The sequence below is a fragment of the Hippocampus bargibanti genome, linkage group LG13 (assembly GCF_051943395.1).
Source record: "Hippocampus bargibanti isolate YZ-2025 linkage group LG13, ASM5194339v1, whole genome shotgun sequence".
Classification (NCBI taxonomy): domain Eukaryota; kingdom Metazoa; phylum Chordata; class Actinopteri; order Syngnathiformes; family Syngnathidae; genus Hippocampus; species Hippocampus bargibanti.
In genome coordinates, this window is record NC_142746.1 from 17525919 (window position 1) to 17553462 (window position 27544).

The 27544-nt window shown below is 40.6% G+C and overlaps 1 protein-coding gene across 1 annotated transcript; it reads left to right on the forward strand.

Annotated features, from left to right (window-relative positions):
* The first annotated feature begins 730 nt into the window (after positions 1-730).
* On the forward strand, positions 731-27304 carry smoc2 (SPARC related modular calcium binding 2). Its single transcript, XM_089012520.1, has 13 exons — positions 731-1110; positions 10411-10573; positions 14616-14722; positions 14848-14947; positions 15388-15429; positions 17922-17969; positions 18542-18616; positions 20002-20188; positions 20811-20893; positions 24910-25009; positions 25430-25677; positions 25874-25911; positions 26794-27304. Exons 1-13 carry the CDS (start codon positions 1036-1038, stop codon positions 26815-26817), a joined length of 1290 nt encoding a protein of 429 aa, XP_088868646.1. The 5' UTR covers positions 731-1035; the 3' UTR covers positions 26818-27304.
* Positions 27305-27544: the final 240 nt, after the last annotated feature.

Here is a 27544-nt window from a genome sequence, read left to right on the forward strand (position 1 = left end):
TCCGGCTAATAATTGGTGTTTTTGTCATGACTCATCGACTCACGTTTGCCAAATCAACAATGCATTTCTTAATCCCTTTATTTGTGTTGTTTGTGGCAAATAAAAGTTATTTCATCAAATAGAGTCTAGTTATATTTATATCTAAATATATTGACTACCGCTTCGTGCAGCATTTAGGGTTGAAAGTTCATTCTCTTCAAACGTGTGATCGGGCACTCATAAAATGGCAAAGAATTTGATTTTTATAGTTCTGCCACATGGTGGCGCAAATGCAACAGTCTGCTCTTTACAAATAAACCCGGGCGAAACCTGCTTCGAAGAATTTAAACAAATGTCCATTTTCCTCTTGTTTAGTTTTGGAGTTATGATCAGCACTTAAAGAACAACGACTAGTGTTTTAATTTTGAAGCGCAGTACTGTATTTTGCGTGAAAGTTGAATGCACCACTGTTGTGTTTTGGAATTTCAGTGTGTTCTTTGGAAGTACAGTATATCACAAAATGCATCCAACAAGTGCTTTACAACAAGTACTGCAAAGCATTATTTCCTTCAAGTTTTAACCTACTGATTAAGGATTTATAAAAGAAACGCGAGAGGTGCAGGATTATCTGACGTTTTTCCTCCAGATTTGGTGTCACACACCCTCCCCTTCCCAACTGGAGGTGCTGCGTTTGTCTGCGAAGTGTGGAGGGAGGGGGGTGAACGGAGGAAAAACGGATAGGAGGAGAAGTGGAAGACGCCCTGAGGGAGAAAAAGGGGTTAGGGATACGGAGCGTAACCACACGGAGTAAAATTAGAGGAGTTGCTCTTTCAAACGGGGATGCAGAAGAAACCAAGACGTTTTGGTGATAAACAACTAGTAGCTTTTTGTTGCTTGTAGAATAAATAGTCTTTTTCAACACACGTTTGACTACGTTTTTTAACTTTCATTTTTTTGTAATTAGTTTTTTTATCCCATTGAATTTTTACTTTGCTGTTGCACAGGTGTGCTTTTGGTCAGTGCGTAATTTGAACGGCGTTGCCAAATTGCGCCAGGATGCGCGTCAGTCCGCTGGTGGTTTTCCTCTGTCTGCTGAGTGCGGCACACGCTCAAAAGTTCTCTGCTCTGACGGTAAAGACAGCCGCCTGCTTCAAATGTACACATCTGTGATACGTGATGATGCATGTTCTTGTCCAATCAATTCATGGTTGATTCACATATCATTAGAAGGAAGTGACAATTATCTATATTTATTGTAGAAATCGGAAATGCAGAACTTAACCCAACTGAAGGACTGCGATTATTACATTTTCAGATTCAGTAAATAGAGAAACAAATGCAGAATATCACTGTTGTATTTTGCGGGTAGCAGAACTATATTGTCATTAATGGACTGAAAAATCCAATGTGAAAGCTTCCGCATGTTAACTCGGCATGTGTTTTTCAAAAATTTATGGCATATATTCGAAACTTTTTAGGCTTTGACTTTAGTTTATAATGGGAAGCATTGTCATTTGTTTATAATAATCCATTTCATTTCTAAGCACTTTCAAAACTTTCAAGGTCAGTTTACAGTCACAGGATAAGTTTTTCTGTGGGTGAGCAGCGGCAGCCACACGCGCTAGCGTTCACCTAACCCGGAATAACTCAAAAAGATAGAATGCTAGATAGCTAACTAATAAATAGCTAGCTAATATGTTTCCTGACTCAAATAGCTAGCTAGTTAGCTAGCTATAATACAATCACGATGCTAACATGAAATTAGAACAATGCCAAGATAAAATTAGCATATTTGATGCATTTACCTGCATTACATTGTCCAAATGGTGTTTTGTTTATTGATGACCATTCCCACTCATTCGGTTAGCCGTACTTTTTATCCAAAACATCATTGGTATTATTGTAAAGAATTTGATCCCTTTGAGATTGTTGTATTTTATATCTCTTTTCTTATCTTTTTAACTCATTCACTGCCATTCACGATTTTTTTTCGGGAATTGAAAATATGACGTAGAGCGCCATTCCAGAATTTGTTCGGGTTTTGTTTTTTAATGCTTGGGTGTCAATAAAGCGCTGGCCATAGCCTTTGGCAATGTTTTTTCTTTACCACTTGGGGGCAGCATTTGCCTTTTGTCCATGTTAGTGCTTTGTACCAGCTTCAGCTGTTGTTAAAGCGCTATATAAACCCATATGTATGTATTGCATTGTATTTTGGACAGCCGCCCTCATTTCAAGCTCATATAACTCCATATAATTTAGGAATTAACTATTTTTTTCTGATGAAAGTAGAGAAGAAAGGTTTCTTACACTGCGTTGAATGTTTATGTAGTCCTAAAACTAAATATTCTGTGGGTCCTGGAATTTGAGTGACAATGACAAAAACCCTGGCACAGGAGTGGACCCATTTTTACACTTCTGGCAGTGAATGAGTGAATGATTTTATGTCCCTGTCATTTTGGAAAATAGCTCTTTGTTTGCAGACGTTTGCTTCAACAAAGCACATGATATTTTTTCTAATAATATCACAGCAATGCTCTTGTCAATTTTCCTAAAATTGCTCTATTTTTGTATTACAGTCTGATGAAATTATAATTAAATAAATATAATGGTCATTTTCAAGTGCACCTAGAGGAGCAATGTGAAAAGAGGGGCTTTCCTGATTTACACGCTGATGCGACAGCTGCCTCCCCAGTCATCATTATTTATGTTCCGGGCCGAAAAATGCCTTAATATCTAATTGGAAACAAATGACGACGACTTGTTAACCTGTAGGCGAAGGGTCGGAAATGCTCTGAAATGATGACATAGTGTAGCTGTGGAATGTGGGAGGAAGTGTTACATGAGGAGATGCTTTTCTCAATTGTATTGATTTTGTTCACAAAGCATCATTTATCACGTGTACCAGGCTCTGCTATGTGAATAAAACATATTTTCAGAGCAGGAGGCCTGTGTCACACTTCCGCATTGAGGTTCTTCATTTGCTTTTTATTACAATAGCACATGGCAAACTGGATTTGTTCTCTGCCAGTGATAAATGGTATATTGTTTGAATGACATATGAGAAGCTGGTTGGTTTCCTGAAAAAAAAGCTTCCATGCAGTACTTAGTGCATATTTGAGGTCAAACAAGAGGGTAGACCTATGGGATATTTGACAGAGATTTTCATGAGAACAACATTTTCCATGGTTGTTGGCATGAAATAGCGTGTGAGGAGATGTCGGCATATTAACGCAGATGTTCTCTCTTCAAACCTTGAAGAGGTTTCAAACATATGGGCTCTATTGGTGCCCATGATTTCATTAAATCGTAGACCTGCCCCAAGAGACATTTTTTCCCCTTGCCATCACGTGATAACGCCTTTCTTCACCATCACTCTGTCTTTCGAGAATCTTTCACAGCAATTATAGGCCTTTTTTTTTTCTATGATTGAGTTAGTGGTCTTTTTAATGGCTGTCACTTTCTTCTTTCTCCACTACTGGAACTAATGATTCCCGTAGTATCCGACAGACCACGCAGGAAACTCCCGACATGGCCATTTAACACGTTTACCTCGACTCTCAGCTGGAGACCCCATTGACCCTGTGAAGCAGTGGTGTGAGGGGCCTCTCGGGGTTTTGGGAAGGAAAGGGCCCCCGATTCCGAAAGACCCTTATGAGCCTACAATATGCTCACTGCTGGAGTCTCGCCTCCTCCATATGCCATTCACGAGCCACAAAGCTGCAGAGCTCGGGAGAGATAATTGGATTCGATTTTTATGCTGGTTGGTCTCGGACACCCCGCCATTCTTGCCCTTTTTTAACTCATTTGATATTCTGCCATCTGTCGGGTCTATTGTGGTAGATAGAAAAGGCAACTTGTAAGACTGCAGATGTGAAATTATCAAATATGTGCAAACGTAGAGAAGTAATTTATGTGGATGGGAGTCAAGCGAGACATTGCATCGCCTTTAAAGCTATGAATGAAAGTAGAGCATGGATGTGTATGTGGAACTGTCGCGGCTCGGAATTGAATCGAATTTACGCCGGGACAGGATATGTGAGACAAACTCTTTTCGTTAATGGATGCTAAAGCTTCGTGTTTGCTTTCAACATTTAGCTTGTAGCAAACGTGCACATTCCACCATGATGTCTCTGATCCACTGATGGAAAGGATGCTTTGATCCTCTTTCATCGAAAACTGCTCCATGCGACAAAGAGGGTGCAGAAAGTCCCTATGATTGAATGTCTGTCTGTGTCTTTTGTGTTGGCACAATATTTATTTCGTTTTTTTTTTTTACTTCAAGATGGCGCCGCGGGAGTGGTTGCCTTTACAGCAGCTCCTGTATTTGTTTTTCTACTTCTTCTTTTCCATTCCTCTTACTTTCATCACTTTGCTGCTGTGAAATCTTCTGTCGCGGTTTGCGTGGTGGTGATGGTGGTTGTGGATCCCAAAAAAGCAGGCAGGAGGGAGCAGCAGGATGTATTTGACAAATTGTAAACTGTAAATTGTAAAACATCAAAGTCATCTGAACAGAAAAGTACAAAGAATCAAAGAAAATCATAAGTAAAAATCTGCCAAGATGAAACAAACCTGACAGGGTGTAACAAACACATACAGTGCAATACAATACACTGCAGTACAATGCAATGACCCGACCCCGAATGGTCGTGCCGGGAGTCCTTTTAACTGCCACTGATGAGGACGACCAACACCTGTGCAACTGAGGGCGGGGCCGTCAGCGCTATCCGTTGGTCACCAACTAGAACGTGACAGTCTGCCACGGATTGGAACGACCAACCCCTGTGCAGGTGCCGGCGGGGCCGACAGCGCCACCCGTTGGTCGCCAACCAGATCGTGACATCTCCACTGCGAGACTAATAAAGGTTAATCCAATGCAATCCAATCTAATAAGAATTTAATTTTGAATCATCAGAATAATCACAAGAGTAATCTTTCATACTCTCGTGTTGATACATGAGGTGATGGAATGAGAAACCTCATAGCTCTGCCTCACTCATCCATCATCAATGGGCAAATGCACAAAAATCTGCATGTGAAGAGGCACTTTAATAAAAGTTCACACGGGATGAAATATCTATGAAGTGTATTCGTCTCTGTGTTTTAAACAGTGAGGGTGATTCTGGGTGGTATATAGATTATTTGCCTCACTAGGTTCTCATTGCTGTTTTGGGGCGCTTTATCATAAACTCAAAGACACTTGGCGCTTTGCTATGTGTTGCTCAGGGGCCCTAGAGGACGATACTACTTTGATGAATGAATCTGTTTGGGCTGTCAGGCTGTTGGCTGGCATGGAGAGATAATGACAATCATGGTGTTGAACAGGCAAAAGGGGTGTCCAGCATGAGATGTGGAAATGCTTGTAGCATGGCTGCGAACATATTTAATTCATCAGACGCGGCGGAAATGAATGCGACTGCAGCCAATCAGAGCCCAGTTTGTACTTTGGTTTTCAAGTTGAAGTAAACAGAATGGGTCAATGAATCAAATAAGAAGCAGTCAGCAGAAAGTAATGGTAACAATGGCCGTACGGGATGCTAAATGTGCAGCTGATGGGCAACCATGACATGGTGTGAACCCACAAAGATGAGGCTATTTTAACTCCTGATTTTTCTTCACATGGCGATAACTCCAGACTGACATGGAGTCAATGGAGTCATGAAGCATGGTAACACAACAAAACTGTTTAATAATTTCAACAAGTAACACCCAAGTGTTGAAGTGGAGAATGTGAAAATGCGAGGAGAATTTGCACAGCCTACTCAGGTAAACATTAGCAGTTTAGTTGCTAATAACTAGCCGCGAGCAAATGTAACGTGCAATCGTGGCTCAGCTTGAAAGCCACGATTGGTTGTTACCAGAGTCCTGAGCAACGGTGACAACAGTCCGCAGAAAGTGGCAAAATGGCCTCTGAGACAAAAGTACAGTGATACCTCGGTTTACGAACCCCTTGGCTTACGAACGTTACATTCATGAAAATTTTACCTTGGCATAAGAACTATTTATCGGGATACACACGGAGCTGCCACAATGAGGCTCCACAAATAACCCGCACAAGCCATCTGTACACTTGATGCAAAAAGCTATCAACCCAGCTAAACAGAACACGATGAGGTACAAGGTAAATGATCGCAGAGAAAGCACCTACAAGGGATCATTCCTCAAGATGGTGAAAGAAGAAGGCTACGTTCCTCATCAAGTGTTTAATGCTGATGAAACCATTCCCGACTCCATTCCATCAAGCCATCAACGACAATCACAAAGGTAAATAAAACGACTTTATTATACAGTACAGTTTATTTCTTTAATTATAATACCATAGCACATTAATTATACATAAAATAAGGTAGATTTTGTGTAGTTTTAAGGGTTAGAAAATTAGAAAGTAGAAAATTATGTTTTATGGGGACCTGGGAATGGATTATTCTCATTTTAATGGTATCCTATGGGGAATTAATTTTTGGAAGACACACTTTTTGCCTTACACACTCTGTCTGGGAACCAATTAAGTTCGTAAGCCAAGGTATCACTGTAGGTGGATTTCACCGCTGACTCATGTTCCTTCCACCATCAAAAAAGTCACAAAATGCTAAAATACAGTTCATTGAAAAAAAATCTGATATATTTAATTGAAATTGGATCATTTCCTGCATCATACCTGATTATCTCTCACAGCAGACAGGGCCAAGGCACAGTGGCTGGGAATCATCGCACTAGAATGTGCAGGTGTACATAGAGGTCTGGAACAGCTGCAGTAATCTAAAGCCACTCTTCTTTTCTCCTGATAAAGTACAGGAGAGACTTTTTTCAGTTATTGTGAATGAGGAAGAAAAGCTGTTTGTATCCGTGATGACAGATGAGTGCCCGAGTCGTGTGTTCTCGTGAAGCAAACGCCTCGTCTGTTCTGCATCATTCCTGTTAATTTTGTTGATTTTTTTTTGCTTAAAAAAAGGAACACAAGCATATTTCTCAGGGGGTGAAAAAAAAAGTTTATTTTGGAACATTTTAACTCATTCACTGCCAGACATGTACAAAATGTGTCCACTCCAGTGCCAGGGTTTTTGTCATTGTCACTTGAATTCCAGGACCTATTGAGTTTTAGGACTACATAAACATTCAATGAAGTGTAAAAAAAACCTTAAACTCTCTTCTTTCATCAGAAAAGAGTTAATTCCTAAATTATATCGGTCTGGAGTAATATGAGCTTGAAATGAGGGTGGCTGTACAAAATATTATGCAATGCATGCATATTGGTTTATATGGCACTTTAACAACAGCTGAAGCTGGACCAAAGCACTAACATGGAAAAGGGGGAAATGTTCCCCACTTGTGGTAAAGAAAAGACATTTCCAGAGGTCTGACCAGCGCTTTATCCGCACCCAAGCAAGAAAAAACAAAACCCGAAGTAATTGGGGAATGTCACTCTACAGTCATATTTTTCAATTAAAAACATTAGATCCTCTTTTTTCATCCGAAAAAAAAGAGTTAATTCCTAAATTATATGGGTCTGGAGTTATATGAGGTTGAAATGAGGGTGGCTGTCCAAAAAACAATGCAATTCTTTAACGCCAGCTGAAGCTGGAACAAAGCACTAACATGGAAAAAGGGGAAATGCTGCCCCCTTGTGGAATAGAAAAAAAAACATTGCCAGAGACCATGCCAGCGCTTTATCGGACCCCAAGCATGAAAAAAAGCAAAACCCGAAGAAATTCGGGAATAGCGCTCTACAGTATATTTTCAATTCAATTAATTCTTGAATACATTCATGAATGGCAGTGAATGAGTTAATTCGATCACTTCAATAACAACTCCTCTTCCGATGTGTGTCCACGGGCCTCTCCGTTCTGGGAGGATTTATGACCCAGGTTGACAGGATGGGCTTTACACCCACCTGCATCCCTCGCCACCCCCCCTCAGCCCAAGGCGACACTGCCCCCTCCCTCACTGCCAACCCCCTTCCAGGTGCAGTGCAGCCCGAGAGCCTTGCTCGTCTGAACACAGGAGGCTGCCACCAAACACCATCTCTCACTTGATTTTGAAGACATCAGACGCAACCAATTTGCCTTATTGCTCTTCATCCCACCCTCTTCAGGCTCGTGCGTGTCTTTTGTTCTAGCGTTTTGGCGTGCCATGCTCTTTTGCAACTTTTCGATAAATTTAAGACACAAGGACTGCTCTATATAGCAGTGGTCCCCATTGTCCTCATTTCGCTAGCTTACGGTGGGATAGTTTTAGCAGTATGTATCACGTGACCGACACAAGCGTTTTGACATGCGTCAAGAGTAAGTCACAGACGGAAGTAATCTGGTAATTTTTCATTTTTCAAAATAAAACATAGTTCGGTCTCAGATAATAAACAAAACGTAAATTATGTAAATTATTTATTCTTTCTGTGCGGCCCGGTACCAAATGACCAACGGACCGGTATCGGTCCGCGGTCCGGGGGTTGGGGACCTCTGCTATATAGTACAAAGTATGACCGAAAGAGTTTGTAAACACATCCCAGTGCTTCCATTTGAAACTTAACAAAATAGAAAAGTACAGTAAAGTCTCGTTATATCGATATCGGATATATCGATAGTCCCGGTTATATCGATACTATTTCTATGCACGCACGGAGAAAATTACATGCAAACAGGGTCGGATATATCGATAGTCCCGGTTATATCGATATTTTTTCGGACTCCCTTGAATATCGATATAACGAGACTTTACTGTACTTTGTGTGCAAATGCTTACTTCATAAAAGCAGATCGAAGGCAAACAGTTTTCTGATGAAACATCAAGGAATATGCCCGAAACCTCATACCTGTCAACCTGCGAGACACTGTGACCTTTCTAACGGCTAAATTTTCCTTACTTACTGAGAATAAAACATATGCATGTGTAATATTTCATTGCACAATTTTATTAACAAAAGTTCACATGTAAACATTAATAATACTTTTAACTAGTTACAACATATTTCTATCAATAATCAAGTAAAGTGATACCTTGGATTACGAACTTAATTGGTTCCCAGACAGTGTGTAAGGCGAAAAGTGTGTATCCCAAAAATCAATTTCCCATAGGAAACCATTAAAATGAGAATAATCCGTTCCCAGGTCCCCATAAAACATAATTTTCTATTTTCTAATTTTCTCAGCCTTAAAATTACACAAAATATACCTTATTTTATGTATAATAAATGATCTATGGTATTATAACTAAAGAAATAAACGGTACTATATAATAAAGTCGTTTTATTTACCTTTGTGATGGTCGTTGATGGCTTGATGGAATGGATAATTTTTTGCATGAAGTATCTCAGGGAGCTCTGGGTTGTACATCTTGGAAGTTGTGATATTGCAACAGCAACAGATCCAAGCAGACACACTAGAAACAATTAATAGCGGGTTCCCTTGCTTGTCTTTTCATTTCAAATTGAACTGATGGCTAGTGCAGGTTATTTGTGGAGCCTGATTGATGGGAATTTTAACCTTGGAGTCTACACTCTGCCCTTGAACTATCAAAGTTGAAACGAGTCCAAATGTCACTGTTTTCTATACATTTTGTCAATCTCTCTCTGTCGTCTGCCTGTCTCTTTAACGTTTAAACCAACTCTCCTCACTGCTGCTTTCTTGACCAATCACATGGCTTTAACTGAAGACTGGGGGCGGGGAATATAGGACCAAAACAAACTGGCTGCCATCTAAGAGTGTAGCAGTCACACTTAGTTGCCACCCCCACCCCCCCAGACCCCCATCACCACCGCTGCCCTATTGTGCGGCTTGGCCAGGGGGGCTTTTCATACCACTGTGGTTGATACAATGGTGGCATTGACACAGGTGATCCGATGCGTTCAGCCAAGAGTCTGTGTTGTCATGTTTCTCTTTTCATAACTCAGTAAAACATCCTCGGGAGTGACTCCAGGTGCAGATGTTGGCATAGTCCTTGAGTTTCATTTTTTGTCCAGGAGTTGACATTGAATCAGATGTCTTGTCTGTGTCTTTTTCTTAAGTAAAATCATTTTTAAAATCCGATTCCTAGCTGTGTGGAAATGACCCCCCAAAATAAGCTATATTTTGTGCAGTTTTAATGCTTAGAAAATTAGAAAGCAGAAAATTTCATTTTATGGGGACCTGGGAATGGATTATTCTCATTTTAATAGTTTCCTATCGGAAACTAATTTTTGGAATACACACTTTTCGCCTTACACACTCTGTCTGGGAACCAATTAAGTTCATAAGCCAAAGTATCACTGTATGATATAATTTCTCAAATATATCACGTTAACCACAAATCCAGTTTTAATGTGCTTGTAAAAACCTCCCACGTCTGAAGTCCTTTCAGAGTTTCATTGAATAGTTTTGACATTCTTTGATGTAGAATCCCAGAAATAAAACATCTTGCAACAGTTTCATTCGCTTATCTCTTATTTTCTCCTTGCGACAGTTCCTGCGGGTGGATCAGGATAAAGAGTGCGACATGGAATGTAGCAGAGCTCCTCGCAAACCTTTGTGCGCCTCAGACGGTAGGACCTTCACATCTCGCTGCGAGTTCCTACGAGCCAAGTGCCGCGACCCCCAGCTGGAGGTCATCCGAGGGCCATGCAAAGGTCAGGTCACGAGTCACGCTTCATCGCCACCTGATGCTCTCAAATGCGCCCATGGGGTCACAGTAGAAACTTGTGGGTCAAATTCATTTCAGTATAATTGATTCCTGTGAGTGCTGGGAGGACAAGTGGAGTTGACGTGGTGAGAGTGTGTGGAAGGCTTTGCTGCCTGATTGAGAGGCTCACTTTGGCTGCTATGTTGGACACACTTCTTATAATCGTTTGTTTGATCAATTGACGGGTGCGCTCGACCTGTTCGTTGTCCCTGAGACATTTTATGAGCTGAATCTATAATTGTCGTTGCAGCATGGGGGTGTACGAGTACATCAGTGGCGGGGCGTGCATGTCATACCTAGGCCTTCAGTAGTCTTATATCTGAATCACTGCACAGCTGCGAGTGTGGTGTGATTCACTCCATGTCCAATAGAGGATGCAGTTGGCCAAGAAATAACTTGTGACTTGAAGAAACTTAAGAAATGCTGTCATGAAACTGTTCGAATTTTTACTATGAATGTGATAACCGCATAAAATTGCAATATGGTTTGCTATTTTTGCTAACTTCGGAGTTGTCCAAACTTAATGATGTCCATGTATTCTTGAAAAGTCCGTCTTGAAAATGACTTTAACAGTATATCAATTTCATCAATCAAATATCAATTTCTTCTCCTTCTTCGGCCATTGTGGGTTGACAAAGCCGCTATTAAATCAACACGACAATATACAGTAAAGTCTTGTTATATCGATATGGGTTATATCGATAGTACTGCTTATTACGATACTATTTCTATGAACGCAAGGAGAAAATTTACATGCTGCAGGATCGGATATATCAATAGTCCGATTATATCGATATTTTTTCAGACTTCCGAGAATATCGATATAACGGGACTTTACTGTATTTGCTTATGCAGCTCACGACCGATACAGTGTGCTAGCTCTGGCCTGTATGCGCGTATGACCTAGTGGCTAGTGATACTATGATCGGCTAGTGACTAGCCAATGATGTGATTAGCCAATCATAATTTGCAAAAACTCTGACGTTGCCTTCCAGCAGGCCTTAGGTTGCCAAGTCAGACTCTGATTGGTTAAAGCAACTGTTTCATTGACATTGATTATTATGCTCCAGAGCCTGGAGAACTAATTGAGAAGGTGTCCAGGTAGAGTTCTGACCCTGGTAACAAATGATGGCTGAAATGTGATTGGCTAAATGCTTAAATATGAAACAACACATCTGGAAGAAGCACAACAGGGAATTGCAATGCAATGAAATGAATCTGAAAGACAATTTGGAATTGTTTAATAAAAATTCATGGACAAAATTAAATTCAAATTAGTCTGTGATTCCGATATTTTTAGGCCAGCAGAAAAGGCCTTGCAGTCCCTGACGGCCCACCACTAGAGTACATAATGTAGAACTGGCGAGCCAGAACAAAAGCAGTCGGGTAGGAGCGTTCCCACAGAAACCCTCACTGCTCTTAAGGAGGAACTGAAGCTCCCCAAAGTTGCTCCGCCTTTTGACGCATTACCATATATGAGAGACGGTGCAAAAGAACGTGGTTGTTGAGATTAATAAAAAGATCTTGTTTGATCCAGTAGCATTTTCCCCAAATTGTTTGGCCTTTTTGGGTCTCTATGGCAACATCTCTTAGCTGACATCTGGATGTAGAGGGCCGTGCCGGCACATAGAATAGAGGATTCCAGCTAGGAAGCTGAAAGGGACGAAAGTCCATGAAAGTCGTATTGTATGTGTCAAAAACTTTGAGAGTCTTAGAGTTTGGACCCCCCTCTGCTTCTGGATGTCAGGGGTGAACGGAGCAGGAGCTGCATTCACATTTGAAGCCAAAATGAGACAGAAGGCTCATCTGGTCCAAAAAGTATAAAGATAGTGAGATTTTTTTCTATAACTGAACTGGAATGAATCATGGGTCCTGTCATTTTTTTCCACTTAGCCCTTTTGAATTAAGCCTCTTTGGAGAAGCTTGTTTCCAGCTTGCTTCCGTCACCTTTCCCTTCACCAGCGGCAGACACGCAAGACCAAGAAAAACGAGCACACTCCACTTTGTGCGTCAATTGGATGATCCATAATGGCTGCGTAAGCCAAGCCAATAACTTTGGAGCCGTGTGACCAAATGGGTACATTTTTCAGGCGTTGCGTGAGTCATTGTTTTGAAGGGCTGCGAACCTGCCAAACAGACGGGCACTGTGTGTCACACCAAGTTACCATTGAGGCGACACTGAGAGTTTAAACAGATGGTGCAATTGACCATGAAGATGAGTTGAAATCAGAGCTGTTTTTTTCACCATTTAAATTCATTATTTGCATTATTATAAATTAGATTTCATATGTTTTATTATTTACTTGTTTAGACGGTTATCAGAACTGGGGAAGCACGGAGGTTGAGTGGTTTGCATATCTGAATCTGGGCTCTGGATTTTCCAGTTTGGTGTTCGTCCACATCGTGACTAGTCAAGGGTGTAGCCCACCTCAGGTTAATCCTCAGTCAAAATTTTTAACAAAAGTGGCTGTCCAATATACAAATGGTACCGTTGATCCTACAATTCCCAGAATGCACTGCACAACGACAGCTTTCTCTCCAGCAGGGGTGTCAAAATCATATTTGACGCAGGCCACTTTGCATTTTGGGCTTCGCTTGGTGGGCCGTGATGGCACTGAAACCAAACCTCCTATTACATAATACACCACAAATTGATATACAGTGATACCTCGGTTTACGAACCCCTTGGCAGTGTAGACTGCAAGGTTAAAATATCCCATCAATCAGGCTTTACAAACAATCAGAAAACCAAAAAATCAAGTAATCAGAAAACCACTGAAAATACAATATATTCAAAATTAGTCATATTTTTAAGCAGTTGAAAATTTGACCATATCTTTATTTCTTTTTCTGTGTAATTACTTTTATGGCAATAGCATTGCAAGACACTAGGTTAAATTTTGCAGCTATTATTAACAAAACTGGCATTGTAAGGATTCTTTGCTTTCTCTATGTAATTATGTACATATATGATTGGGCTGAGGCTCCAAAAGCAATATTATATTTGGAAAACTGTTTTCATTAATTCCAGGTGCGCCTTGTACTTGGGTGCGCCTTATATATTGAAAAAGTTTGAAAATACACCATTCAATGGGGTTACACCTTATATTCCGGTGTGCCTTATATACCGAAAAATACGATAAACACTCGCAAATGCGTATTTCTATTTACAACCCCTTGAACTGGGTACATGATGAGATGGCAAGAGACTGACTGAGGAAGTTTTAGCTTTGCTTTTTTTTTGCATTGTCAGCCCTTTTCTCCATTGACTGGAATGCTCCGTCGAAGCAGCATAAGGCGTCTCCTTCCGTAATGACTTTACCATCAGGCACCACGCCGACTTGCCTGGCGTGCTCCTTATAAAACGAGAAGATGTATTGGTTCCATACCCAGCCACACAACCATGCGATATGCTGTTTCCGAAATGTCTTGAAATATTACTCCACCTTTTTTAATTTCATCATCCAAATCAGTATCTAAAACAGGAAGCAGAGCTGGAGGGAGCAGAGCTGAAGATGTTGAGGTTTTCTTTGGGAGTGACCAGGTTGGATAGGATCAGGAATCAGTACATTAGAGGGACAACTCATATTAAAGGCTTTGGAGAGAAAGTCAGACTGAGATGGTTTGGACAAGAGGAGAGAGAGTGACTATATCGGGAGAAGGATGCTGAGTCTTGAACTGCCAGGCAGGAGACCGAGAGGAAGCCCGAAGAGGAGGTTTATGGATGTGGTCAAAGAGGACATGAAGGTAGCTGGTGTGAGAGAAGAGGATGCACAAAACCAGGATAGATGGAGGACATTGATTCGTTGTGGCGACGCCTGAAGGGAAAAGCCGAAAGGAAAAAAGAAGAAGAAGATGCAAATCAGTATCTTGACTTTTTGAAAATCCTCGGCCTGTAGCTGCGCAGCATGAGAAAGTAATCGAGTTGTGGATCGTATCATGGCTCTCTGTGATGTGTGGTGATTGTAGTGATTTGTGGTTTTCCTCAGATACATCCAGATGCGTCGCTGAGAAGAAGTACACAGAGCAGCAGGCCAAGAAACTTTTCCCACAGGTCTTTGTACCAGTATGCAACCCCGATGGCACATATAGTGAGGTAACAAAAATCAATGTTACTATTTTAAGATGTGAGCACTGATTGGTGTGTCACTTTTATTCATATTTCACCATCTTCCATTAAATCCGATATAATCTCATTGTAAAAATGTAATATTTTTACAGGTACAATGTCACAGCTACACCGGATACTGTTGGTGTGTAACTCCCAATGGCCGACCGATTAGTGGCTCTGCTGTGGCCAATAAAAAGCCTCGATGTCAAGGTGGGTACAATGCCTTAGATTAGATTAGATTAGATTAATAAATTAGATTAGATTAGATCAAATCAGATTAGAGTAGATGGGTTTTTATTGGTCTCACAGTGGAAAATGTTACATTTCACAGCAGCAAAAGCAAAATACAGGAGCTGCTATAAAGGCAGCCACTCTTACGGCGCCATATTGAAGTCAAAAAGAAACAAAATAACAAGTAATGCATCATTGCAGATTTGAAATGTAGATTTAAATTAACCCGCACTTCTCTTAACTCTATTATATTTATTTCTGGTGAAATTTGAGACAACTCTGTCCTTTGCATGTAATTTCAAGGCAATACAGCACTGTACTGTACTGTACTGTACTGTATGTAGCATTACCTTTTAGTTATTGTGCCTGTTGACAAGTGATTTGAGGTATTTCATTTAATTAAATGTTTTGCTTTTTAGGGTCAAAACAAGAGCGAGCGACCACAAGAGAGCCAGGAAAAGGTGAGAAGTCATTTGAAGACACTGCCAAGCCAGACATGGTTAAAATAATCAAGTGACTTGGTTCTTGCTTGAGACCTGTAGGGTGCGACTTGAGACTGACGTGTGACTTGCGTGTATGTGACTTTCACCCGGCTCTGTTAAATAGACCAACAATTACAGTACAGTCTATATACGTACTCGTGTATCAATGTGCAAGTGCGCACCTTTCAAAACATGTACATGCCTGTGTCTGTTTGGCCGTTTCTGTGTCGTGCAGCTTAGGTCGCCTGTTAAGGCTTGCCGCTACTTTATCAACCTGAAATGGCCTGAAGGCTGATTTACAATAAGTCTGTCAACTGAGACAAACGTTGCGAGAAAAAGATGTTTTCAGATAAGGTTGATGATTTTTTAAATCATATTTTACCATGATGTTGATCTAACAGACATCTCAACAGCCCTAATTGATAGTTTCATTCATTCATTTAACACTTAATTTTTCACAATAAGGGATGTCAGTGGAACAAAGTATTTGTATAATTCTAAAAAGGGGTGTGATTGACTCTTGGATGTGGTGTTCTTCTCTTCACCAGAAATTAAATTTACATCAAGCGGCACTGCAACATTTCCAGGAGGAAGTGATGATAGGGAAAAGGGAGGGAGTGGTTGAGAAACTGTGTGTCACAAGAAAAAACAGGATAGACTGTACATTTGTGGTGTGCCCTCAATGAAACCAGCAGGAATAGCAGCAATATTTCCATCCCGCAAAAGCCCATCAATACCAAAGCATTCCATGAAGTACTTTAATTATCAAGGCATTGAAGCATCATTAAAACACAAAACACTTCACCATAAACTCTTCTCTGGTGCTTCACTTGACAAATTCATTCACATACTGGAAACATATGCCGCTTATGACTGGCAAACAGCAGTAAATCTAATGCTGTAAAACCACAAATTGCTCAGGGGTTTCCTGGCAGATGTAAAAAGAGGTGTTGCAGTCATGTAAAAGACTGCATGGTGAAGATAGGTTATTAGTGGTTCATCATAAATCCAAATCATAAATACATTTTTTGTTCAGATGGCATTTCATTTCCTTACTCTGGGCTACATTTCACAACGATGCAGTTTTAGCCACCAATCCGAAAAATAAATGGCTGGTAAGAATGAAGAAGATATTGTTGAATAGAACAATGCCTTAATCCTTGTTTGTGGAGCAATCCATTTGAGTTGTCGGGACTCGCGCACAAATAGCTTTACTTTCGGAGAATAAGTGACCTACAATGAGGTTAACCACACCTATATGCCCTTTTCTTCACCCCAAGAGACTCCAAACCTCCGTCGCCATCCTCATCTTACCACAAATCCAACAAACACACACCAAACAAACACTGAGCTGAATTTTCCCACAGTTTGTTGTTTCTTTCTCTGACTAGGCACTTCTTCAGCACTTGTGTCTTTTATTTATGCTTGGAATGAGAAGCGCAGCAAGGACAATTGGGCACATTATAGTATTTACGGTACATTTTGTAGTAGCCCAGTGAAAAAGATACATGTCCATTTTTGTACATATTTTTTGGGAGTCTGCAATTCGGACATCCCATTGAGGTAAATAATAAATAAATAAATATGTACATAAGTAAACACATATCTATTTAAATAACTATCTAACTGGCTAGCTCACTAACTAGCGGTCTAGCTAACTCTAACTTGATAACTCGATAACTAGCTAACTAACTACAGTGTACACTGTTTACATCAATTGGGTATATGCATTTAGGACATTCTGTTGAGATAAATAATTAAATAAACGTGTACATATTTAAATAAACAAATATCTATATAAATAACGAGCTAACTAGTTAACTAGATAAGTGTTGTACCTAAATAACTACACTGTTTACATCAATTGGTTGTCTGCATTTTGGACATTCCATTGAGGTAAATAAAGAAAGAAAAAAAGAAAGAAAGAAAGAAAGAAAGAAAGAAAGAAAGAAAGAAAGAAAGAAAGAAAGAAAGAAAGAAAGAAAGAAAGAAAGAAACGAATAAATAAATAAACGAAATGAATAAATGTGTCCATACGTAAATAAACAAATATCTATGTAAATAACTAGTTAACTCGCGAATGAGCTAACTCGCTAAGTAGCTAACTAGCTACCCAACTACATTTTTTTACATCAGTAGGGTGTCTGCATTTCGGACATCCCATTAAGGTAAATAAATAAATAATTCTGTATAAATTTAAATAAACAAATATCGCTATAAATAACTAGCTAACTCACTAGCTAAATAAATAAATATTTTTTCCCTCGACAGCGATGATTTGTTCTGTTTTTAAAAACAATGATCTCCATGGGTGTATATGACCGCTATCTCTTATTCGTCCCGGACTGAAACTTTCCCCTCTATACAACTCCATATCTGCCTCCATCCCACAAAGTCATGTATCACTTTTATTTTCTAGTTTACGCTTGTAATGGTAGTTTCTTTGCAAATATTCTCCATTCTGAATGCAGATGAGACTGGATTGGTGGTGGATCCACAACCCCCTGCGGATGAAGAAGGTGAGTCTCTACCCAGTCATTCATCCATCCCTTGTTCTTCGTCCACCATCACACTTGGTGGGTGAATGGTAGCTGAAATATGTATTTTATGTTACTTGAGAGTAAACAAATGTTGAAAATAGATTAATCAATGGAAGGTGGCAATCGATGTCATGATATAGCAAGTGTAAATTGATCATTGTCAACATGATTTAATAAAATTATTTTTATTGCTGCATGTGGAAACTTCCACCCCCCTCAGGAAAAAAACAGTAGCAGTGAAAGTACTATTTCAATCGCTGCAGGCCCCAAGTTATTTTAGTTATTTCAACTCATAGTCTGAAGAAAGTATCATATTCTAAAGACGCAATCGTCTAGCTTAACGACACTCACAGCCACAGTCCATCGTTTACCTACTCCGAATTTTCCCATTTCCCAGCCATATCTGTCAAATACAGTTGACTTTTTGCAATTTCAATTTGACAACCATGATGTGATTTTTACCGTGTGTGAGTTTTGGAAGCATTTGGCTCCAAAGATATATGACTGTGTTTTCAATTGATGCTAATAAAGCTGCCATGGATTTCTTTCAGACATCATTTCCCAGTACCCCACTCTGTGGACGGAGCAGGTCCGCAGCCGGCAAAACAATAGAACTAGAGCACCATGTGAGTTTGAATTTTTTTCCATGATGATTGGGCGTTTGTAGACCTCAACTGAAAGCAGGCTTTGTGTTTTCCTCCAGACTTTAGAGTGCAATCATGGTTTGCGGCTGCTTCTCAATACATATGAGGATTGGGGAGTGAGGGGAGGGGGGGGGGAAGCAAGCACATCCTGGTATTGCGAGGACATGATGCTTTTGGGATCTGGTGGACTGTGGTTCTTTTTGTTACAAGCTATTCGTAATTATCAGCACATGGCACAAACACAGGATCTCCGATTCTTTTTGGCTTGATCCGTACCGCTCTTTGACTCATGCTGCACATTGATCTCAACACACAGATCGGTTACCCTTTCGGTCTTTGGGGATTTGTGCGCAAAACACTCATCTAGGCTGAAAAGCCAAGCGTGCATGAGTGCATTTGTGTATGAATTCCCATTATCATAATTTAAAACCAATAAAAAAGCATGACAAATGCTGGAATGATGGTTTTGATTAACGTGGACTCTTTGGGGTATTGAATAGAGAAAGAAGGAAAAACAGCCCAACAAAGAGAGCCCATATGGAGGTACTGGAGCGAAGAGAGTCCGCAGGGAGGCGTTTCATCCAGCCTCCTTTGTGTGTGCGAAGATTTCTTAATAAAATAAACAATGAAAAGGGATATCTATAATCCTGCAGTTGATTCCGATCTTTGAAGCAATCAACCAAAAAACTCGCTTGGCAACATAGTATCAGCTTTCATCCCTGAGTTTAACGCTAAATGTCTCTTGAATATCTTCACAACAGATGAGATCCCGCAGGGGCCATGCAAGAAGCCCATCTTTTATCATGGTTGAGACCATCCGATATTTCTTTTGGAAAGCATAAAACACAGCAAAAAAATCCATTATCTCTGGGAATTGTGAACATGTCAATAACGACCCCTTCGGCTTTACAGTGCACTGCAATAACGTGTCAAGATGTGTGAAGGCGAAGGCCGAGTATTAGTCTTGTCTGTTTCCCTCGCTGTCATATCCATCCATGAGGACGGCTGACTTTTTAAATATTTACTTAACTTGTGGCATGGGGTGCCGTGCTTGTGTGTCATTAGCCCATTAATGTCCGTAAACAGTGCCACAGGGGAGCTGATATAGGAGTCTGCACACCCTGTCTCTGAGCATTCATCCGCCGCCCTTTCTCAACTCTGACAGCTTCTCTCCACCAATACTGGCACTGAGAGCTATCTACTCTATGTTTGACTTTGTTACATTATGTTTAAAACCGTGTCAACCAGATGTGGTTTGGCATGAGACTAAATTCATGCTTTGAACAACCCTTTGCATCCAAGTCAACCTGCAATTACATGGAAGTGTGTTCGTGTGAAAGTAATGCCTCCGTGATCTCACTCTCCAGCCTCATCGTGTGACCAGGAGCAACAGTCTGCTCAAGAGGAAGCAAAGCAGCACAAAAATGATGCTGTGTTTGTTCCGGATTGTGGCCATGGTGGATTGTACAAGCCAGTCCAGTGCCATCCATCAACTGGATACTGTTGGTGTGTCCTGGTGGACACTGGACGGCCCATACCTGGTACCTCTACCAGGTAAGATAGACAGACTGCCTTAAGAACAGACTGATTTGTTACTACCTTTGCACCAGATGGAGGGAAGGAGGGGTGTTGTTGACATAATGCTGCTAACTAACCGAGACATCAACAAACAAAGACTGGGAAAACATGTCTTGCCTTTGGGCTTGCGTGATTTCTCATCTCCGCCGGCGATGAGAAAGACATCATCCAGACTGGCACGGGTACATATTGCTTGTTATCAGATTAACAAGTATCCAGGCAAAGGGCCAGGGAGTACATTAGCACACATGGAATTATGGATTGTGACACTTTTCTTGACTTGTCCCAGGCCAACTTTTGGCCCACTTGTAGAGCAGTCTGAGAGGAGCTTTGCCTCTTCGAAGGGAAGCTGTGAAATCTTACTTGTGTCCCACGCTCTCTGTCAGCCTCTCTCTTTCTAAATTTCCCCTTGTCACCCTGACTCTCCTCACACCAGACGCCACAACCCTCAACCCCACCATCTTGGATGGGTGACAGGTTCTCCATTTTTCCACTATTATAATCTAATATATTTATTGCAAATTTCACAGTTTCTAACTGCTTATATAGTCCCGTCCACATTGAGTGATGTGCTATAAACTTGTTTCTTTTGCCCTAGGTATGAGCAGCCAAAGTGCGATGGCAATGCAAGGGCTCATCCAACTAAACCAAAGGACCATTACAGAAGCAGACATCTTCAAGGTATGCCCTTGCAGGGGGATGGACTCATTTTTTGTTTTTCTGCTCTGCTCAGACCACATGGGGAGGTTCTTCAGTCATTGGCCTCCAACTACTGACAGCCTCCCAAGGTTGTGATAACAATGGAAGTGTGTGTGTTTGCTGATATCATTAGCAGTGTTGGTCAAGGAAGGTCTTGATAAAGACTTGAGGATTGCCAGATACTGCCCTACCACGGTCAGTTGGCCAGGAGACAGAGACGGATTGGTGGGGATTCATTGACACCGACGTGTGGTGATGGAGGATACCGGGATGAGGGTAGATAGGAGATGAGGGGAAGCAGCAGGCGAGAGAGCTGTGGGTAATGAATCATGGGATGTCAGGAATAGGGAGCGATATACATCTTGGCAATAGCATAGATAACGGCATTAAAGAGTGTGAGGTTTGAAGAAATTGTCAGGCCAGTTTACTTCCTAAATTTGACCAAATTGTACACAATGGATAATCCTTCACAAGTGTTCCTTCTAATATTTAGACGCACTTCACACGTTGTTTAAACCACCACAAATGACCAAACTATAGGTGTGAACATGAGTGTGATTGTTATTGTTTATAATGTTGTGATTGTGTCTATATATGTCATCTGAGAAAGCCTGATGAGGTTCCTGAAATATACACGTCTTGTTTTAAGGTCAAGTGGTCTTTTTTCATATATATACACCATATTTTCCGGTGTATAAGGCACACCGGGGTATAAAGTGCACCCCCAATAAATTGTGTATTTTCAAACCTTTTCCATATATAAGGCGCACCTTAATTGAATGAAAAAAGTTTTCCAAATATGATATATAAATATATAAAAGTTTTCCAAATATAAGGCGCTACAGTAGAGGCTGGGTTACGCACGACTTCTTCTAAAAGGGGAACTTGGAGTCAATGGCTGCTGACAGTATTTGCGAGACCTGTTGTAGCTCAATATTACTTCATATATGAGGTGCACCAGCGTATGATACGTAGGGTCATCTTTTAAAGGAAATCAAGGCTTTTTTTTGGGTGAGCCTTATAAACCGGAAAATACAGTATTTGTGCATTTCTCCATATGGTTGATCTTTCTAGCTTGCATAGATGTCACCATGTCACGTGGTACTATATTTTTCATCCTCCATGTTCAGATACATATATTTGAAAGCCTCACGACAGAAAAATTCTTTTATAAGGTGCAGCAGAGAGCACATGAACATCGATGTACAATTATTTATTCTTTCTGATGGATGTGTGCATAAACATTCTCGCTCAAACACTTCCAATCATGATTTATGTTTAGCCATATTCCATTATGCTTTCTATAAATTGAAAAGCATTTTGCTGTATTTCATTTCATCCTTCAAGAGACCATATAAATTGCATACAAAGTACAGCAATTATAGTTTTCAGGTGCATACAACAAAATCATAGTTTCAGGCGCTTGGCACTGTGGAAGATTCTTTTTTTTTTCGGGTAGATTGGTAAACATGTTAATAATCCACAAGCGAATGCACAGAGCTTCTACTGTTCTTCTCCGGTCCAAGTGTTTATGCAGCCGTGCTCCAGACCTGACATGCACACTGGTCACAGGTGCTGCATTTTAGGCGCAGTGCAACTCTGGCTCTGCTCACACATGAGTTTTGTGGTGCCAAAGAGTGTTACGGCTTGTCATTGATGAAAACTGCATACGTCAGCAAATATTACTCATCTTTGTTGATGTTTGCCAGATGAGCCACAGAGTTTGTGAAGCGTTGCGAAACAGGACATATAATTCAAGTATATTTGTTGTATCAGATGAAGCAAAACATTTATGAACGCACTCGACAGAAAATGTGCACCAAACTGCCATTTTGAACGACACCTGGACAGCGTAAAAATAACTAAATACCGTCCAGAAATTACCCGCATCTTATTTTCTTTATAAGATATTGCGTCAGCGGTACTAAACCTGGTTAGTGTATAAACCAAGCATAATTACGAATGTTGCCTTCAGTCCAGTCGCTGTCGAAGCGCTGGTGTTGAAAGGTTTATGGGGCGAGATGTGAAAACGGAGTTGGAGTGAAAAGTAGTGTATTTGACTTTGTTTCTCTCCACACGTTTTGGGCAAGCGCTGGGAGCTGCTGATGTGAGTGTTGACAGGGCTGTGCCCCATGTGGTTCCATAAAATAACATTGCTTTTCATTGAAAGCAACGCACGGGTACACGCATGCACCTATTGGCCAACCTTTTTTTGCAGCAGCCTGATAAATGGAGGCATTGGAACAGACGCAGGAAATAATCTCATGATTGGATGCCTTTCTTGACTTGAGCTGTCAAACACGGGCATTAAGATACAATCATAAAAACAAACTAAGATCTCATGTGAAAGACATCTCCTTAGGTAATGGTAGCCAGACATCTGCTGCCAATCGAGGCAGAGTTTTAAATGCTAATCTCCACTTTATTTCTGCTAAAATACAAAGTAAAATTATTTTCCTCCCCTAGCCACAAATCTAACCTGCTTTATACATTAATGGCATAAATAAAACACTTTGTCTCCTAAGAGTGTCATTGTGTAAGCGTCTCAACGCTTGGCACCATTTTCGGGGCTAATAGATCAGAAAATTTACGGGGTTCGAGCCATGAGGTCGAATGACTTTAAATGCAAATATGCTCGGCGTGTAAAGAATAAGAGTTTGGGCATGTGTATTACCCAACTTATAGGACCAAACAGCCACACTATTTAAGAGAGGTGGAGCGGAGGCGTGGTGCTGAGTTGCCACCTGTTATCGAGGGCCAAAGCATGCTATTATCTCCAACGCGGGAGAAATTGGCCCCGCAGGGCTGAGTTGTGAAAAGAGTAGAATTGGAACGGCAGAATGAAATCAAACTGTGAGAAATAAGAGAGTCGGAAGAAAAAAAATGTAGGCTTTTTTTAAATGTCAATTATGTGTGCTGGTCTTCAGGCGTACATTTTATTTTGCATTTTAAGCTCTTATAAAGCGTCTTTGAGTGCGATGAAAAGTGCTTTTAAATTAACTCATTCACTACCAGACGATGTGAAAAAAAATGTGTACTCCAGTGCCAGGGTTTTTGTCATTTTCACTCAAATTTCAGGATCCACAGAATATTGAGTTTAAGGACTACATAAACATTAAATACAGCGTTACAAACGTAGACTCTCTTCTTTCATTAGAGAAAAAGAGTTAATTGAGTCCAAAAAAAGTTATGAGTCAGGAGTTATCCAAGTTTGAAATGGGGCGGCTGTACAAAATACAATACAATACATTACATATTGATTTATATAGCGCTTTAACAACAGCGCAGTAACAAAGCACTAATGTGGACAAAAGACAAATGCTACCCCCTTCGTGGAAGTGGAAAAAAAAACATCACCAGAGGTCTGACCAGCGCTTTATCGGCACCCTCGCACACATAGGCAAACAACCATTCACTCTCACACTTAGGGACAATTTGGAGTCTTCAATCAGCCTGCCATGCATGTTTTGGGAATGTGGGAGGAAACCGGAGGACCCGGAGAAAACCCACGTGGGCCCAGGGAGAACATGCAAAATCCACACAGGGAGGTCTATGAGTTTCTTTCATTTGGTGTTTGACATGATTCTATCATTATGTTCATCAGTACTTGGCTCACTTCAGACTGTGTTTGGTTTTCTGACATTTACATGTACATTCACTTTTTAGGGACATATTCAGTGTACAGCTGTCAAAACCACTCAGGGGGCTCTTGAGTGATTGACAGGTAACCTCTACCTCCTCCAAATGAGAGTCTGACACTTTATGAGATGGTCTTAAAGACAACTGTGACAGATGTGTTTGTGGTTTCCCCCTCCCCCCGCCTCACTGCTGTCTAAGGCGCTAAAGCCACGTTGCCTATTACATGACGTCCCACCCCAAACATTTATTAGGCCACCTATGACGGCAACATTCCGCGTTTCAATGTTTGCTGAAGAGGAGGATCACTTTCTATGTTTCTTGAGATTCACGCACCTGATTGTGTATGCACTATTTTCCAGGCTGTCCCGGTGCAAAGAAAACTGAATTTCTGACAAGTGTTCTTGATGCGTTATCGACAGACATGGTTCACGCCGTCACAGATCCAGCATCAGCCGGAAAGTATGATATTTTTTCATGACTTTATCCTTCACAATATAATTTTGTGATCTCATCAACTGTAGAAGAATTGTGTCACATTTTGGTTTACGACCAACGGGTGGCACTGTAGGGCCCCGCCTGCAGCTGCACGGACGGGTGTTGGTCGTTTTCATCAATGGCAGTTAAAAGGACTCCCGGCATGACCGTTTAGTATCGGGTCATTTTTAGTTTCACCCTGTCAGGTTTGTTTCATCATGTTTTACTCATGGTTTTGTTTGCTACTTTGGACATTTTTTGTTTTGACGACTTTGTTGTTTGAGATATTGTTCCTGCAGACTTTATTTGACAAATTGTATTAAATGTTCCAAGACATCAAGGAACTGATTTTGATACATGCAGAGGTTGGATGCTCGATGCCAGTCTGCTGATTTTATCTTCTAGGGTAGTGGAGCCTGACCCCAACCACACACTCGAGGAGAGGGTGGTCCACTGGTATTTTGGTCAACTGGATAAAAACTCCAGCGGCGACATTGGAAAGAAGGAGATCAAGCCATTCAAACGCTTCTTGCGTAAAAAATCCAAGCCCAAGAAGTGTGTCAAGAAGTTTGTGGAATATTGCGACATCAGCAATGACAAAGCACTGTCCCTGCAGGAGCTGATGGGCTGCTTGGGGGTGACCAAGGAAGAAGGTGAGTTTCGAATATACCACCATGTAATTCAGAATGATAAGCCTCATAGGCCTTAGCAACGGTAACCAAGGGGACCAGAGGTTAAGGAAGGGTCAATTTGCACTTTGTGTCGACAGAATGATTTGATGTGAATCCAGCCTCCGTATTTCCTCCTTACAAATTCAATTTTAAGTTCCTGTCACTTGGTGTGTTTCAGGAGCCAAAACAGGAGAAGGCTTATCTCCCAGTCGACTTGTAAGTCAAATATTCCTTCTGCCCATCAACAACACCACCGTGGCTACCTAGCTAGCTATCTGTTATCTATTTGCTGTCTATTAACTATCTAGCTAGCTATCTATTAGCTATCAAGCTAGCTAGTTATCTAGATAGCTGTCTATTAGCTAGCTAGCTTTCTATTTGAGTCATTACCGGGTTGAGTGAACACTGGCGCGTGGTTGCCGCTGCTCACTCACAGAAAATACTTGTGTCCTGTGACTGTAAAGTGGCATTGAGAGTTTTGAAAGGTGCTTATAAATGAATGTACAGTAAAGTCTCGTTATATCGATATCGGATATATCGATAGTCCATGTTATATCGATACTATTTCTATGCACGCACGGAGAAAATTACATGCAAACATGGTCGGATATATCGATAGTCCCGGTCATATCGATATTTTTTTGGACTCCCTTGAATATCGATATAACGAGACTTTACTGTATATATAAATGAAATAAATGTATTATTATTAGTAGTAGTAGTAGTAGTAGTAGAAGTAGTAGTAGTATTAGTATTATTAACACTCACCATTCTTTCAGTTTCCCAGCAACGCTTGGTTATTTTTTTATATACCATGTTTTCAGGCACCTCCAATAAATGAAAAATGTTTTACAAATATAATATATAAGTACAGTACATACAAGTTTTACAAATATAAGGTACACCACATTATAAGTCGCCACTGACTCCATTTCCCCTGTAGACGAACTAGTGTGTATTTCTTTCATTAAAAAACTATGAAACACCGTTGACAGATTAGTCAGAATTACACAAAAAAACAAGTCGTTTCCCAGCCCCTCCGCCACAACCCAAAAAAAAATGCATCAAACTAATTTGACTCCTCCTTGCTCTCCTCAGCACCCATTGAAGAAACAAGGCTAAAACAAGTGAGGATCCCGCTTCCACATGGACATTCTGCCCTCACCATTCGGCAAAAACAAAAACCGTAGTATTTGCACTTTGTACTTTAAGGAAAATGTAAATTCACTCTGTAGAAATAAGGTATTTAAACAGACTGCTGAATCTGTGAATGTTTTAGTTAGCTTTTTTTGTTTGTGTGTGAGTGTGTGTTTCCCGACCAGCAAAAAAAAAAAATATTAGCACATACAATGTATGTGTACTTTGAGTGTCGCAGTTTTCATTTTGGATTTTTCATGTCATGCCCCCTTCCTATGTGGACTTTTCCTCTGTGTGTGTTGTTGACTATAAATCTGATGCGTAGATAGGTTTCTCGCAGACGACACCTATTCATTTAGTATCTTTTCATGTTTCATTAACGCCAGCTTGTTTCAAACACTAACCATGAGAAACATGCTACAGATTCCTATGTATTCTTGTTTATTAGGAATAAAGACCTGTTTTATACATATTTTGTTTGTATGTGTTTGTCTGATAAATAATGTGTGTATGTGCATGTGTGTGTGTGTGAGAATCTAATCCAATTAGACTTCATGGCTTATGTACGTACAACATAATTGCTGTGTGTTTTGTTGCCATGTGTGTTCTATTCAATAAAACACCTTGTTGACACAGTCCTAAGATACCAAGTGTTAGTCATACATAGCAAAAGTTGTGGATCATCCTACTTTCCGACAACTTGCCAATTCCC

Bases quoted from the DNA above. Each gene is read 5' to 3' on its own strand.
- smoc2 (XM_089012520.1), top strand. From the start codon at position 1,036: ATGCGCGTCAGTCCGCTGGTGGTTTTCCTCTGTCTGCTGAGTGCGGCA. The intron at 10,574-14,615 runs GTCAGGTCACGA...GGTTTTCCTCAG, and splicing joins CATCCGAGGGCCATGCAAAG to ATACATCCAGATGCGTCGCT. The intron at 15,430-17,921 runs GTGAGAAGTCAT...TTCTGAATGCAG, and splicing joins CACAAGAGAGCCAGGAAAAG to ATGAGACTGGATTGGTGGTG.